The sequence below is a fragment of the Sparus aurata genome, chromosome 5 (assembly GCF_900880675.1).
Source record: "Sparus aurata chromosome 5, fSpaAur1.1, whole genome shotgun sequence".
NCBI lineage: Eukaryota > Metazoa > Chordata > Actinopteri > Spariformes > Sparidae > Sparus > Sparus aurata.
The window spans coordinates 6,972,242-6,990,083 of record NC_044191.1 but is presented as its reverse complement, the minus strand read 5'-3'; the positions used below and the strand labels follow the sequence as shown (position 1 = coordinate 6,990,083).

At 39.7% G+C, this 17,842-nt stretch overlaps 1 protein-coding gene across 3 annotated transcripts in view; it reads left to right on the top strand.

The window, feature by feature from the left end:
- Window positions 1-17,842, top strand: part of adgrd1 (adhesion G protein-coupled receptor D1) — a 69,823-nt gene that overhangs the window by 12,835 nt on the left and 39,146 nt on the right. For 2 of the 3 annotated variants that reach the window (XM_030417508.1, XM_030417511.1), the window contains 4 exons: window positions 258-381; window positions 700-807; window positions 2,733-2,808; window positions 5,647-5,788. In XM_030417508.1, coding sequence (XP_030273368.1) covers window positions 258-381; window positions 700-807; window positions 2,733-2,808; window positions 5,647-5,788 — 450 coding nt within the window. The remainder of the gene's footprint in view (window positions 1-257; window positions 382-699; window positions 808-2,732; window positions 2,809-5,646; window positions 5,789-17,842) is intronic. The other variant, XM_030417510.1, reaches the window with a different exon arrangement.

Below are 17,842 nucleotides of genomic sequence, written 5' to 3'. Positions count from 1 at the left end.
GTCCCTGCCTAGCAAAAAATGCAAATATTGGTTGTAGCAAGCAGCTTTCGCAGTCGACCTATAAAGCCGTTTTTCTGATAAGGATGGGCTGTGTACCATCATCATGGTTATTTTCTTAGAACACTTTATGACCTTTGTGTATAAAGTGCCTCCTTAAATCATTGTAAACTAAACAAAAATGTAATTACATATTATATTTGTCAATATTAAGTAATGGTGATTGTAAACCTTTTTCGCTCTTTTTGCTTATTGTTCAGCAGTCCACCCCTGTAGTCAGCGGTCTGATCGAGACAGTGGACAGAGTGATGGAACATATGGTGACTAACCTGGAGCCCAGCCTGAACTCTCTCATCTCCCTTGGTGGAACGTCTTTTGTTGCAGGTCAGTATGCTGTCAGCTCTCCATAAGGTGACTCACTGTTTGTAGTTTGTGTGGACACAGTTGGGGCAGAAGGACACGGAGCATCCAGCTGACATCATTAGTTTTCTTATTAAGGGGGCAAATCCCGGTCAGATAAGCAGTGGACACAGGTCTCTGTGGGTGTGGGTCTTCTTGGTTTTGTATGATAATTTGTTTCCCACTAAGCCTGCACTCCCAAGCGTCACCACACATCTTTCATCCACCCCTAATAAAACAGATGGGTCTTGTTGCTTGTTTCTCAGTCTGTTTTCATTAACAAGTCTTGCTTTTCTCCAACAGATTACTCTCTGATGAAATTCCCGCAGAATTACAACCTGCCGCATTACCGTTTCCCCATACAGGGCAAGAGCTACATCTCTGTGCCTGGAGAGGCTTTTACCATGCAGTGTAAGTGAAAATATTACTAAATACAATGACATGTCTTCATTGGTACTGACAGCCTGTTCTCCCTGCTGCCACTGACAAAAGACAAAAGAAACCTCTGATCTCATCCTCAACACTCCAGCATGAATAGTTCATTTTCTGACTTGATTGTGATTTATTAAGTAGTCTGTATAGTAATAAAAAATGTCTTGTTGTTCCGTCTTGTATTGCACAATGACTATCAAAATACACTTGAATTTTGAGGTAGATTCTCCGACCCAGTCAGCAGGCAATTCACATTTTTGCAAACCACAGATACGTCAGGATTGTACAGTGTAAATTGATTGTCATTTGTACAAAACATACCATATCACGTTCACATTACGTGTTCATGACCTGACTTTCACATCAGGAGGTGTATATTTTTGACGAGGGACTATGGCTTTTCAACATTCATAAGCATGACACCACTGGATATTTGTAAGGAGACCTTGTGATAATTTCTGGAGATGATTATGGTGACAGAGCTGGGTGTTTTCGAGGGGAATTTGGGACTTTTTCCAGCTGTTGTTGTGGCGACAGAGCTGTGTGTTTTTAAGTAGAGTTTGGTAGATTTCCAGCCATGTTTGTGGAGATCAAAACGTGTTTTTTGTGCCTTAACCAGTGCACCAGAGCACAAACAAAGCGTTGTTACAATACAGACTAAAATTTATACCTAAATAAATGCTAAGCTGCAAAAACACGCGCGTTAACTAATCTGTGCTTTTGCAAAAGCGTAGTTAGCTATCATGGGGATGGTTTGGGATTCTCCGTATAAAATGTAGTAGCTGCTCCAGGTTGAGTGTGAATCCTGCACATTGTCGTGCTCTGTTTCTGCCAAGAGAAAATTGTCCAGCTGGGAGGCTCTTGTTATTTGGTCTGTTATTTATTCCACTAAGATTTAAGACCACTAACATAGCATTCAGTGTAAGGACAGGAGTTCCATGAGAGCTTTTGTGTGACTTTATGGTGCACCATAGAAATCCAGCTATGACTTTAATGTTGGCAGTTACCCTTTTATTCAAAACAGAAAGAATGAGAGAGAGCACTTTTTCTCCACTTTCCTCTGTCATTAAAAAGAATGGACAGAGTCAGGGGGAGCAGTAATTACGGCAGGCATTAAAACTGTTTGTTTGACTTTGTGTTCAGGTCAGATTCCCTCGCTTCACCTGCCTGCTACAAGCACTGTGTTGTAGTAATCACTAGAAAAAAATGTTTTAATAATTCATTGAAGGACTGTTATCAGAAGGGGGATAGATGTTATTGCTTGACACATTAGAGCCAGGATCAAATTAACTCTGAATACCTGGCTGTATGAAATGCTTCAAGGGAAGGTTTTATACCCTAATTTAGTAAAAAGCAGGCAACACATTGGTGTGTTTGGATACTTTATTATACTTTTCTCTCTTCCTTATGAGTTTAAACTGAGTTCTATTGGGACTCAATAGGGGCATTCTGTTAAAAGCATTTCTTGTAAAGCTCAAAACTTTCCTGCTGCACATTTGTTTGACATCAGCAAGCTTTTGTTGTCGCAGTCAGCGGGGCCTGGGTAGAGGGCCTTTGAAAGGAGGAACAGCACCATTAAGGGTTTCCTCCAATTTCATTGTTTATCTTGCAGTATTGAGGTGGGACCGAGCTGGATGATAGGTCAGATTAGGGGAGGGGGTCAGACCCTCTGTTCTGCTGGTGAAGTCATGCCGGTTTCAAAGGTTTCCAATCGTTCATGTGGTATTGCAGCCCTCTCCCTTTCACCCTTGTGTGAGTTTACGGTCGTCCCATTAGTCTGCCTGTGCCAGCGTGCAGTGGCAAGGCAGCGTTAATTAACTTCCCTTCTCTGTGAACATTTTAGGCGGCATTGCTTTACATTCCCAGCCCACTGCCATGTTCAACTACTGTCTTCTTTTCCTCAGCTCAAACCACCATTGTTGGCCTCTTCTACCACAACATGCACAACTACTACAAAGAGATAAGCCCTGTCAAGACCAGGTAAGATGATGGGACAATGTGAAAACTTAAATGAAAATATATTTTTTGGGATCTCTGGATTATACTGGAAGAGCTGTATGGAGTTGTTCTTTTCAGTTGATTAGGTGAATGTTTAGGAGCAATGTGGATTTCCTGCGATGCTACTTTCCATCGGCTTGGGGATGTACCAATAATGACTGAATACTTTTTGGGTGAATTTTGGCAATACCACTTTTATTGCCTAGATTCCCCTTTACTGTTCTATCACACCATATCCTTAATGACTCTGTAAGGACACTCCCACACAGGGTTTAAACGCCTGCAACTCCCCTCCAGTTAGTTACAACTGAAGAAGCCTCTTGGATGAGAGGTAAAACGTTTGCAAGAAACTGAAACAATTCCAATTGCCTACGATACAGCAAATATAATTACCATGACCTAGATGACAGAGAACCTTCATCAACATATTTTGAATACATATCGTTTATCAATCTAACATGAGATTAAGCTATTCAATAACAAAAACAGTCTTTAAAAAACCAGGGCTCTTTGAAATAGAGGTCAACTGATTAATCACTTTGGCTGATCAATCGATGCTGATGAGCCCGACATTGGCCAATGGCTGCACCAACAGTGCACAAGTACAATGACCGAGCCACTTGCTTAGCAGTTGCTTGTCACAGGAGCAGTCCATGGTGATGACAGAAAAAAAACACAGCCACCAGGGGGGTAGTGTAACAGTGTGGCCAATAGTTTAATAGTTAAAGCATGACATGGCCACGGGACAAGAGGACAAGGTTTTAGAAGTTGGTGAGAACATCTGTATGGTGTAACTTCACAAAGCGGTTAAGTTGTACATGCGAGGCCAATTTGTCTCTAAGCGGTGCCCCCTTGTTGTATTGCGTATCATCCATACCGATAGCATAGAATTTGTTTTTTTTCTGCTCTAAGCTATCCTGATTATCGGTCAGGCTCTACTTTGTACTTCCTGTGTGGGGGGTCCACAAGAGCAAAGGCTCCCCTGCTTCCTGAAGTAGGGAACAGCCGCCGCCTGGGGCCAGAGCCTTATCTATCCTCCCGCCTATCTCTCATCTCACCACTCAACCTTCACTGACTGATACACCCTGCTATTAGCTTCACATATGCCTCAGTTAATGTCTCACCACTGGACCAGCTTGTTCCACTGGTGCTGCTGTGTTTATTTTTACCAAATCTGACATAGCAGCGATTAAGCAACTTGTTTTCCCCTCTCTGTCCTTCAGGGAAGTACAAAATGTAAAATATGTGACAGAACATTTGGAGATTGTTTTTTTAATGTCTCTCCAGCTTCCTGACCCCTCTGTATTATGATAGAGAGGTGATGCTTGTATGATGCCACTGTAACATATCAGATCACTTTGAAAAACTAGTGGTTGTCAGCATGATTCATTATACAGACAGATGATCAAAGTCCCACTTAAATGCTACAACTCTGGGCCTGTGTGTCGTACTTAGGTGATGATGTGGGTGTTTCTGTCTGTATTTGTTAATGTCACTCCTGACCTCTTTTTGTGTCTATTTGTGCCTCTTACTCTGTCTTCTTGTCACCTCACTTTTCTTACATAAAGGATGACAATAATCATTGATTCAAATCAATCAAATGATTTGATTAAAGGTTTATTAACCAGACAATCAGAGATGGGCAGAAATACATCAAAAATATCATGTTACAAATTAGAAATAGCTGCTTATCGAATATATTATACAAAGAGCTATTAGAATAAAAATAAATAAAGTTTGCTACAGTGAATCTACAGATCAAATTTGTATAGGGTTTATGATTCAAGAAACATTAAATAACTTTTTTATCTTAAAGTAACAGCTTCAAAGTCATGCTGATGTTACAGTGTCTTGTAATAGGGTGTATGGTGTCTCTGTCCCAGCCACTCCTCCCACCATCACTTGGTTCTGAATTATGTAATTTTAGTGAGAGGGTTGGATCACAGTGTTATGTACATCTTTATTTCAAGATAAAACTTTTCAATACATAACATTATTATGACACAATGAGTTTTGTTTGTAGTTAGCACCTACTTTATATCTGACAAATTGTTACAGACCTGGGGTTTGTATTTACATCAGTGGTGTTGCACTCAAGAATTGTGAGTTCAACTGTTTAATGTTTCTTTAAAAATAAACCTTTCTGTCTGTATTCAAACCTTTTTTTATTATGAGAAGGGAATTAGAATTTAAGAGAGCTGTTTATCTTTGAAACACGCAAAGTGAGTACAAATGTGAAATACAGATGTGTTTCAGTTTGGGCAGTCAAACTATGGAATGGACTTTACGATGCAATGCGATGCAATACGATACGATATGACACGATAGGATACTACTTTACTATCCCTCTAGCATATCCTCTGCCCTCTGCAAATTTTGTGGCTGTTTGTCAATTTTCAAAAAATTCTCAAAATCTAAAATACCTAAGGATAACAATTTAGAATTTAATCTTTTATAATTTGAAATAAAGTTTTTTCTATAATGTATGTAAATGGAAAAAAAAACATTAAAAAGTCATACATCAAAATAAAGACAACATTTTAAAAAAATTATGATATTATGTTTTTAGCCATTTAGTGGCCTCAGTACAGGTTGAATTTGTTGGATGACAACAGATGGGAGTCCCGCAATTAAAATTAAGCAATTATTTGATGTTTTTTTAGTTTATCATTCAAGTAACTCAGTGTTTAATTTATTTATTTCTTAACTCCAAATACAACCTACTCTGATTTTATATTGAACAAAGATTCTTATAAGAGGATAACACTGTTTTCTAATGGTAAAACTTTTAATCCCTATCTTATATATTCTATCTCTTAGGATAAATGAAGCAGCTGATTTCAAGGATCATAAAATCCAAGTAGCGAGCTGTCTAATCTCCCTGAAAGTGGAGCCTTCACCGGCCCTGTCAGTCAACCTCTCTGGAGCTCCACTCATCAAGATCGTCCTCACCCATGTCATGGTAAGAATCAGCTCATAAAATGACCAAGGTTCCCCATATTTGACTCATGACATTATCAGCCTTCTACTTTCTGTGTGAGTCATTCTCATACTGGGAAGTTGGAGCGCTTTTTTTGCTGCTGCTGAGCACAGTTGTTGAGTGTGAGGCGCCCACCTTATCAAAGGAAAGAGGGTTGCCATGGGTTGCCTGTGGCTACAGTAGCCGCCGGATCCACCCCATATGAAATCTATCAGCTCTATTTTTGGCATACTCTTATGTAAGAAGAAGAGTGTCTATCATTGACAGAGCAGGGCCTGTGCAGCCGGGCCCTCCCCAGCACAGAGAGAGTGAAGCCTATTTTGGTATTCATTAGCTTGCCTAAATTTTTCGTCACGGAGCATGTGGCTTCCAGAAAGCAAACTGATTATGGACATTTGAACTGCAGGCTCAGGGCACTTTGAAAGGAACAATAACTTTCTTTTATGAACAACATATTTTTTCTTTGCTGCTTTATGGTGGGGGCTGTGCCAGTTTTCCATTGAAATGCAGTTAAAGCTCATAATGAAAATTAACATTAAAATGTGTATTGCATTAGCTTGTTTCCCTGTAAAGTCCTAGATGTGGCAGTGAACTTCACATGCATGTATATTTCTTTTTGTTTTTTATTTATTTCTGCACATTGATGGGATTTTGAAACCATTCTTTTCACCCAAATTACTGCGTTGATAGTCTGTCGGGATATCGTAAAATAGCCTTATTTTTTATTCTTTATTCAGCAGAGGGGAATACAGAAAACCAAAAAAGTGAATAATTCACAAAAATAGGGACAAACAGTTGTTGAGATAATGCTACATAATTAAACACAAACAGCAGACAACATAAATACCTTCATATAAATAAAATATTATTAAAAAAACTATAAATATCAAAAATGGAGACAGAAGAACAAGGAAATCAGTTATAAAAGCATGGACAAATGTAAATATTTTTTTCACCTTTCTGTTCTTTTCTCCTTGTATTATAGCAACTTAGAACAGTTCACCCAAACATGAAATTTCAGTCGCTTCTCACCCCAATGCACATCCAAAGTCAGGTAAAGTTTCATAGACCACAAAACATTTCTGGGGCTTCACAGGAGAACAGTGTTGCAGCACTCTCCTAAACAACTGAACTCGGAGACTTGGATTAAAACGTTAAAAAAGAAACAAAAAACATAAATGGCACAAATGTTTTGTGGACTGTGAAACTTCAGAGTGAACAATGTTAAGGGTAACGCACTACAAAAGTCATATGTTACAGTAATATATTACCTTTATCATAATGGAGAAATATTACATGTTTTTTGATAGGATTTGTGGTAATGTTCCCTACAGTTACTTAGCCAAGAAACGCGTTACTACCAGAAAAAATAATAAAGACCCACTGGTTCGCTGGCAACTCGTTAAAGTTCATCATGAAGAGTGTAACGATATACTTTTTTTTTTTTTTTTTACTTTTTTCAATATGATCATGCTGTAAATGGTTAGATCTGTTATATTCTCCACAATTCAGTTGCTCAGTTCATTTAACAGAAGCCAGAAGATAATAATAATTCATTCGGATATGCTGGCATGGTAAGCACAAGAGAGGGAACAAAGTGATGACTCCTGGTGTTAGAAGCAGCCTTAAAGTCCTAATTTGTGTCTTTTACCTTGATAATTTATATTCCTTTTGTCCGTAAGGGTCCACTGATCAAAATAATCAAAAGGGCTTTTTCATCAAATTAATCTAAGTTGTGAATATTGTCCTGTGAAGTCCATCGCTCACTGTCTGCTCAGCAAGGCCTGGTCAGGCAGCGCAGTTTTTGCAGTTGTTTTTGAAATGCAGCTGAACTCAAAACAAGGGGACTGATGACAAACAATACATTTTGAATGATAGTTAAAGGTTTTATAGTCAACAGAGACCAGAATAATCTGAGGCTTTAGAAGCAAAACAATATTCACCTTTCCATTGTATAATGCCCAGCAAAAGGCAAAAGTAGTGTAACACAATACTCTACACAAACAGTAATACTGTATGGAAACGTGTTACTGTCAAATGATAATAACTAATAAGATGTACTATTTACATTACATTTTAGAAGTAATTCGACTTGAATTTACATTTTGTGTTGAACTGTTCCTTTAAAGTAGTCAGCAAAATTGAACATACTGCGCACATAAATTATATCAGTGCAACTAAATGAGGGTTTGCTGTATGACAACCAATTATCAAGTAGCATTAATGAGGCACTTAACAAAACCATCCGACTGAACCCGAACAATGTAGTTCTGTTTACTCTACAAGTTTTACAAGCGTGATTCATTTTCTTCTGAAGTGAATTACCAATACAATTTTTTCCTCCACACTCGTAAATTAAAACCAGGCAGCATCATGAAACCATGGCAATATCGCTTTGTTTGCCTTCATTTCCCTGGTGAAATAAATGTTTATGCTGCAATTATCTGGCTTGGTTCCTGTGACAATGATTACTGTGTTTGTTTGAACAGACACCATGGGAGAGGGCTTATAATCTCCCTTGTTTTAGGAGTGCTGGAGATGCTCAGCAGCTCTGCTGTCTGTTGAATCGAAGTGTTTCTATTTCTGTTAGCCTTTATCTCTGATGTAAGGTAAAATCAGGTTTCTTACATTCTTTCCTCTCTAGCACATTACAAATAAGCTATTATACTTATTACAAACACATACTGATCAGAACGCACCATGCCAGTTCTTATCAACTTAACTAAGGCTGCATAGCTCGGATGATGATTTATATTTAGGAGGTGCAACGTAACTTGGCACGCAGTGATTCTGGCTCCAAGAAAAATGATTGTTTTGAAATAACTGGTTTGCCGCACTGACCTGGAGCTGGTTTTAGTAAAAAAAAGTGACTATTTTTGGATTTTTACTGTGTTTGGCACCTGGTGGATAATAATCACCTCTCTCGCTTGGAGGCAGAGAGGGCAGCTCACACACAGTATGTGGCAGACCTTTTCCATCAGTGTTTACGTTGCTTTTTACTGTCTGCACAAGTTAAACCTCAAAGATGTCCTCACATAGCACCGGTTCAGTGGCTGGGAGTTAGTTGATTTGCAGATGACCTCTCTGTTTATCCTCAGAAACAAGACAAGCAGCCAGTGACTTCATTAAAACCTCAACCTGGGGGGACTGAGTGTGTCAGCCTCCTCATCTGTCTTTTCATGCTGTCATGGTTACAACAAGGCCAGTGTGCTGTCTCTTGTACTGTACAAACAATCACCTACTGTCATGGCTTGGACCCAAGTGTCATCCATTTTCACTAACTGACACCTGCCATGATAAAAAGGTTCTACAGTGGATTGATGGAGTCACAGACTTGTAAAGAAGCGTGAGGTCACGCCATTCCCAGCTGACTCAGTCAGATCCGAGGTCCCACCATCACGCGCTGTGTGGCATAACGGAGCAGGTTTGATACCCAGACAAGGTGTTATCAAGGCTGCTGGAGACCCACATGCTTTCTCACGCCATTTGGCAGGGTGTTGATTGGACCCTGGCTCCATCAGTGATTTATTACAGCTGTCTAACTGAAGGGGAGAAGAGGGGAAGAAAAGGGAGGGTGGGAAGCATTGGTGTCTGCAGTTAAACATTAATACATAAAAAAGCCGAAACCCTCTCCGTGTTTTTTTTTTTTCCGTTAAAGCATCACACTGCTGGTATGAAGTGAATGAATGGAAAGATTGATTTCATAAGCAGTCGATTTATGGGGTCAAAACTGAGAGGATTTAAAAAACAGATCTTGACAAGAGGGCCTGACTTTACAGGCTCATAAAGCAGTGTGTCAGTTTGGCAGCTCCATAAGAGCCAAGGCGAAGGGTGGAACAGAGTGGCAGCACTAGAAGAGTGCTGGTGGTCTGTATCTGTGCCTCAGTTCACTTGTCTAATAAGTTTTATATATGATTAGCATGATGCCTCATGAGTATGTGGCTTTAGTAGCTTTATTAATGCATAATTTCACTGCACAACAGCTGTTAGCGTAGATTATGAAGTCATCAACGCCTGTAATTTGTTATCCTTGTTGAGTTAACCACTAGTAGTCAAGAATGAATTCTTTTTTTTTCATAATTGGGTCACATGGGGGCTTGACAAATCAGGAAAGGACATGACTGAAAAGAACCAATCAGGAAGCAAACACCGGTGTTGGCTTCATTGTTTAAAAGTCACAGAACTCCATTGTTTTTAAACTAAAGCTGGGTCAGCAGCTTTTCCAAAAAAGCACAATTGTAAGGATCTAAAACGCGTGAGGAGTGTGGACACTTGCCTTAAGTTGTAGCCTTTGAACTACAGATCATTACCTTTAAATAAATTCTTTGTCATTTGCTTTTTGCTAAAGAGTTTGATAAGACAATTGACAAGCCTCTCATATGTGTATGCTAAATATAAGGCTATGGCTAGCAGCTGGTTAGCTTAGCTTATCTTTTTAACGCTTGAAACAGTGGCCCTAACGTCTCTGACACTCAGAGCCCACACGTGTCCTTAACGACTCTGTAAGGACACTCCCACACAGAGTTTAAGAAGCCTGCAACTCCCTTCCGGTTAGTTAGAACTGAAGAAACCTTTTGGATGAGAGGTGAAACGTGTTCAAGAAACTGAAACAAGTCCAGTTGACTACAATACAGCACTTAGAATTACCATGACCTGGATGACTGAGAACCTTCATCAACACTGGAAACAGTTTGAAACTGCCAGCCTGGATCTGTACAAAGTAAACTAAAACAAAATCCTCCAACCAACCCAGCCAACAAGCTTGCATGAGAGAAAAAAAAATAAATACCTTTCTGCGGGTAAATATAAATGGTTGTTTTGATTGAGCAGCATGTTTTAACACCACACTTGCGCGTATAAACACTTTTTATTGAGAATATGTCAGATACAAACTTACAAATGACACTGGTGACCACATTAAATGGGTGAAATCATAGATACTAAATCAACAGGCTCAAGGGGCTTTACCTTTTGTTTTCCATTTTCTTTTCTTAACTACACCGCCATCAGAGTGGTTTCTCTGACTGTTTACCTGCCACCAATTCTGCATGCTCAATCAGCTTTAAAGCCCCTGAAAAGGGCTAACTAATGCCAATGATGCAAGATACACCAAAACGACTAGAGCCATGAACTCTCACTGATGGCCCCAGCAATGCCTGACATTCAACCATCAGCCTGGCGTGTCACGCACTTTAAAGCTGAGCCGATCGACCCGGGCAGGGAGTCAACCACAAGAACGAAATAGGGCATCTGGTCAATTTTCAAAATAAAACACCTTGTAACACCTATAGGCTACAAGGCAAAGAAAATAGAAAACAAACAAACATAAACACAACCAAAGCAGAAAAAAATTTAAGAATTTGACCACATAGCCTATCACAAATACATCAGTATCATATGAAAACTATTTTTGAGATTTTAAAAAGATGCTTGGGGTAATTTATAATGATTAGATTCCTAGGGACATCCACTGTTTCAGTTCACTAGTGTCATTTTAGAAAGTAAAGTTAGTTAAACTTTCAAATGTCCTGCCTTCCTTACATATCTTCGTCACTGTGTCAATGTGTGTTTACCAGCAGATATATTTATATTGGATTTTTCTTTACTCCCTATAGGCAGTATCAGTATCAGTATCGGCTTCAGCCCCCAAAAATTGAGTATTGTTCTGCCTCAACTACTCACCTATGGTTGGAGTACAAAAAACTTTTCTATGCACACTGAATAATTGCATGTCTTTTTTAAGGGTAACAACATGATCACGGAGTTCATCATTTTCACTTTCTGAGGTAACATTACCTTAACTCTTTCAACCCAAATAACAACCAAGTGACTGAACTGAAAAAAAAAACTGCTGTGACTTAGTTTTCTATGAAGCTGTATTCATCAGTTCCCACCCAAAATATAAGGAACATGTAGGAGCATTCGGTCGGATTTGAGTAAAGAGGTCAGGGGCAGAAAGGATCAGCTGGGTGGTTTGTGTTTAAAAAGACATCTAGGCTTGTCGGAGCTTCTTATACGTGTGGAAAATAATAGATTCATTGATCAGCAGCTTTGACAATAAACATGTAAATGTTACTTACACTGTGTAGGCCAGTGCTGGTATCAGTCTTTTCTGCCACAATAATAATCACTCTTTATTGCCAGTCTTTTTATAAGTCCTAGCACACGCCCAGCTTAAACCTTGTGGGCAAAATCTCTCCTCCATCTCTCTCTCGTTCTCAAACACCCACACCCATCCTTACACCAACACACATACAAATACAAGCTGTGTGAGCCAACATACTGATCAATCACAGATGGGGCTGTTCCACTCTTGCCAAAAGATTTAGAGTTTCTTTTTGGGCCCCTCCCACAACACCCCCTTTCTGTCATCCCTCCAACCTCGACTACAACTTCTCACTTTTTCTCAGAACAGAGCAGAGTTTATGTCAAGTAAAAAGAAACGGTCCTGCTGCTGATTCTGTCAATATGAGGCTTTTTTAATGGCAGCACAGGAAGGTAAAACATGATTTAGAGCTCATGAAATAGCGTTCAAAGGGAATTTCAGTAACGGTAGTTGTTTATCAGCATTGAGAAAGTTTTAGCTGTATTACAGTAAGGTGATGTCAGACTGTTCCACTTTAACGACGCTTAACATCTTAGTCATTATATCCACATTACTGATTTATCAAAAATCTCATTATGTTAATATTTTGTGAAGGCACCAGTAGTCATCCTTACAATACAGCTGCTAGAAAAAAGTGTTGTGTTGATTTTTAGTAAAAAACTTAAATGAACCCACCTAAATTAATCATTTCACTAATTCATTCATATTCTGCTGTTTATCCAGTCCAGGTTCAATTGCTGTCATTATTCACACCATTACAGGTTATGACCGAGAAATCTGTTTGTCATGATGTTATAAGATAGTAATTGTAAAAATGGTTGGGTTTTGGCCTGTTAATCACACAAAAAAGTTGTATCCTACAAGTGATACAAAGCGACAAGATCGTCTTTAGAAAATTGTGGTCGTCAAAACTGTGCTAAGATTTTTTACTGTTTTCTGATGTTTTTACAGACCAAATGATTTATGAACTGATAATGAAATGAATCTTTGGTGTCAGTCTTAACAATACTGAATGATTACAGGCCATTTAAGTTATACTGGTTCATACCTGTTTAACAATGATACCCCAGTGTGATGGTATAAAATTGCATTCTTGGCAAGCCCTCTTTTGTAAACTTCTGAATAGTCAGACGAATTCTGATTGTGACTGTGAAAAAAATTCACGTTTGGAGCTTAAAAGCATGTTATAGTGTAACATCAGTATCATAAACAGAAGAGGAACCTTTCGCAGTTCACAAAAAAGTATTCATTTTGACATTCTCAAATGTGAACAAAGTGAAATAAAATGTTTGAAAAAAAGTTTTTCAAAATATGTCACTGCTTCCAAAAGAATAGGATGATGTCCTCAACACAAAGATATCTAGTTTACTGTCATAGAGGAGGAAAGAAACATGAAAATATTCACATTTAAGAAGCAGGTATCAGAGAATTTTAACTTTGATACTCAATACTCACAGTTACAACAGATTAATCAGTATAACACTCTAGTTCCCACAGTATAATTTATCTGCAGCCCTCAACTTCTGATTGCAAACATGTTTCTAGAAACAGACCAGAAACCAGAGAAATACTTTAGCAGCCTCATATGAAAGCCTTTGGGAATTAAACATGTGTGAATTCATGCATGGCGAACATCTCCCGCTATCATGAGAGCTTAGTTCTTAAAGGAATAACAGCGTGTTGTATTTGTTGTTTTGTAGTCAAATCCACAGTGCGGTGTTTCTGAGAATGTCTACCACTCAACAAAACAAACACAACTCTGTAATTTCTGGTTGTTTAATTGTCCCCAGTTTTCCTCACACCCTACATACCTCTCAACACGTCTCGTTGTTTTCTATGTTCATCTCAGATACTGAGCTGAGACCACAGCTGCATGTCTTATTACATTTCCCCTGACAGCATGATCTCACTTCAGGCCAGTTGCATTACTCCTCATTCTGAATGTGGATCAGAAGAGAACTGTTCTACATCACAGCCTCAGGTTTTGTCAGTGTGATGCTTTAATATATTGACCTTAAAGTGGTTCAACAGCCAGGTTTTTCTCAAACTCCAGGTCAAGTTTTGAGCTGTAGTTGGTCTTTTTGAGTCTGCTGGACTGAGTAAAGTGACACCATACCTCAGTGTGCTTTCCCAGACATACTTGCAATAAATTGTTTCCTTCCCTGCCTAAATTTAACAGCAGTGTAGCTTTTGAGAAATGCATGGATGGCCTCTCTGTTATTATGCAGAACAATTTGGTCATTGTGAAACCCGGCTTGCGCTCCAGCCAGCCTTTCTGTTGACTCATATTTTATCACGTTCACTTACTGTACACATGATGATGGAAGCTCTGAATAATGTTTTGAGACTCTGCTGGCAGTTGCACTGTTAAAAAACTGATATCTATACCAAATTGAGAGAGTACAGTCTAAATTACACCCTGGCTTGCTGGGCTCTCAAATATTTGGAACGTTTGATGGAAAAGGAGAAGATTGCTTACTTATGCACTCACACTGTTCTGTAATTTTATTTTTATTTTTTTTATTTTTTATTTTTTTGCTGCTTTTATAATTTAGCACAACCAAAGCCTGTATGTAGACTTCTTGGCTCCTTTGCTCTTGTGGCTGGATATTGTCATACAAGTCCTGGGTGGAATGTGTGGGTGTGTGCAGGACTGTTTTCTACAAAATATATTTCATATTAAGTCAAGGTCCATTCTCAAGCCCTTTATGTGGCATTCAACTGCATCTCATGTTCTCACAATAGTATAATGCTCTGGAAAAAGCTCTTAAATTGACCAAAACTACTGTTTCCTTAAAGTTCCGTTATTCTTTCGACCAGGACTTGGATCAGATTTGATTCCACTGTGTCTGAAATTTATGTATCTACATTTACTTGTAGATACATGTTATACTACCCTACTGTTGAACTGGTTTCACTGCAGCATGCTATATCAGAATCAGAATCATGAATACTCTCTTGATCCCTGGGGGGAAACTGTGTATGCTACAGTTTCTCTTCTGGAATAAAAGATATTACACTATAGAGAGAAAAGTTTGTGGAACTAACAAGGAAAATCGGTATTAATGTATTCTCCTGCGTCTCCTTTTCATTGTATTGTTCTGTTTGAACAGGAAAGGACTTAGTTATTCTCATAAGCCCCGCCCTTCTCAGTCTCTGAATGGTTTGGCTTTGTTGGTCTGTTCTCTGTACCTGACTGCGTAACTGTTAGAGTACATTCAGACCAAATCCGGTTGTGCGGCGTTTCCTCACAGGCGTGTGCAGTGGTATTGGAGGGTCACTCCGTGGCCCTTGTGTGTGATGTGTTGGGAACCCCTGCTGATCAGCCTGCCGAAAGGTGACGCTGCTGTGTTGTTACACTTCTAGCATGTTAGTCCGTCAAGTGATCGTAACAGTAAACAACCAGGATGTGCGGCAGATAATTACAGTGTTTTTTAAACTGGGGCACAAGCCCAAACCGAGTGATCCTAAGTGAAACGTCACGCTACACTGAGAAATGCTTATTGTGTTCCCTCTGTAGTATTTAGCCATGCTAAATAACATAACACTATTTTAATCTGCCTCTGATCAGCTGACGTGCCTTTGCCAAAGTAAGTTAAGCATGCGAGTCCAACAATGATCGTCGGCATCCGCGGCTGTGTGTCAAACTGTTGTACAAGGCAACTGAGTGAATACACATGACACACTACATTACGATACAGTGTGGTTTCAGCCATTCATGCTGCAAGCTTGATCCCCAGCTTAGGTGATTGGCCACTGCAATGTGACCTCACTTTTTTCACTGCAGCCAGCTGCACTTTTTTTGGAGCCCCATGCGGCACGCACCGCCGCAGCCAAAATGGATTACCTTTATTATAATGAATGGGAAAACCTGCGTTTTCGCTGCGCTGCCTGCGGCCCTATCCTCAGCTTTCCTCCTGTGTCTGGGAAAGAAGGAGAATATCTTGATGATAATGTTTGTATAGTTTTTGATATCATACCATCCCTACTGTTCAAGGTACATGGTCAATTTATTTTGTCATTTTTAAACAAGGGTTTCAAAGAACTAAATAATGTGAGTTCTGCTAAATATAGTTTAGTGTTGAGTGTTGTTGTTGAGGATGACTTCAGGAGTCTCTCACAGCCTGGGAACGAAGCTGCACCATAGACTCGTGGTATGGTAGCAGATACTTCTGCTTCTTTTGCAAGATGGCAGCAAGACATACTGTGGTTGGGGTGGGTGACATCTTTAAGTATCCTGTGGGCTCTGCAAAGCCCTCTCATTTCACCATGACACTGGTGCTCTGTAGATGGTACCAATGATGCTCTGGGCGGTTTTAATCATCTGCTGTAGAGCCTTCCTGTCCTGGGCTGTGCACGAACCATGCCAGTTTGTGATGTTTCTTTCTATTGCTCCTCTGTAGATGTTGACCAGAATCTTGCTCCAGAATTTAGTCTTCCAAATTTTCTGTAGGAAGTAGAGCCTTTTCTGTGCTTTTTTAACCAGGGTGCTGATGTGTGATGACCAACTGTTCACCTGATCCAACTCCTCTCCAGTGATGTAGACAGGGGTGTGTGTCTCTGTCTCCTTTCTAAAATCAACAATCAACTCCTTGTTCAGAGCTCCTGTGACTAGGAGGTGGCCGAGCACACAGCCCTGTGGCGCTCTGGTGTTGAGCACTAACATAGAGGAGGTGTGACTGCCAATCTGAACTGTCTGGTGTGTGCTGGTGAGGAAGTCCAATATCCAACTGAAGAGTTGTGTACTGAAGCCCATAGTGTTATGTTTTCCAACCAGCTTCATGGGTAAGATTATGTTGAATGCTGAGCTGAAGTCAACAAACAACAACCTGATGTAGCTGTTCTGATTCTCCAGGGCCTGTATTCACAAAGAATCTTAAGGCTAAAAGTGGCTCCTAACAGGCGAATTTAGGAGCAACTCCTAAAAATAATGGGCATGTCAGTCATAACTTTAGGACTCCTAATTTTTAAAAATAAGAGTTATTCACAAAACATTTTAAGCCTAAAAGTAGCACCTAAGTCTGGGAGACCTTAGAAGTAGTCCAGAGGACTCCTAACTTGCTAAGACCTGGTCACAGCCGAATGTTTTGGAGATGCTTAAATGACAGGGAATTATTAAAACGATGTCGGATGGACGGTAAAGGGACTGAAGTTGTGGTTGAGTTGGTGAGGGACGCAATAACGTTCCCAATCAACTGAAACAATCCAATAACGCCGGAGTTAAAATGTTTGGCAACACTCCGGTGTTTAGCTACGGGGAAAATGCAGCTCTTCACACGGGACTAGTATTACCTCGGGACCTCAATTGATTTAGAAATTATCCCACCACGTCTGTGTTTCGTGCAGCGCATTCGCATGGCATAAGCGAAGTCTGTGTTTTAGCTCGAATTTACTGACATTATCCCCCGGGTTGATCGCACCGGAGCCCTTGCTGGAGCAGCACAACGGTTAGATATGGATATTTTTAACATAATAACTGGTGAGCCTGTTGAAAGATGGAAAAATATTCCTTACCGCATGCTGCCATGCATGTAATCCATCTAATCATCTTTCGAGATTTCGCTCTTCTGATGAGCCTCCTGAATTTGCACCCAAAACGCAGCCACCATAATTCTCAACTGGGAAAAAGGCAGAAAAAGGCGTGGAAAACACAAAAAACCTTAAGAAAAACAAAAAACGACCCCAAAGCACAGAGATGCCGATTCGCATGGGACTAATGTTATCACATGACCTCTGTGTTTGGTGAAATATGATGGTAATTTTTGGTAGAATTTTTACTTTACAAATTACGGACGTGGCAGTTTCGCACGGGATTTAGATCACAGACGACCTCTGCTATCTCTCTATAAAAGCAAGGAATCTCTGTCTGTGTGTGTGTGTGTGTGTGTGTGTGTGTGTGTGTGTGTGTGTGTGTGTTTCTGTGAGTCAAA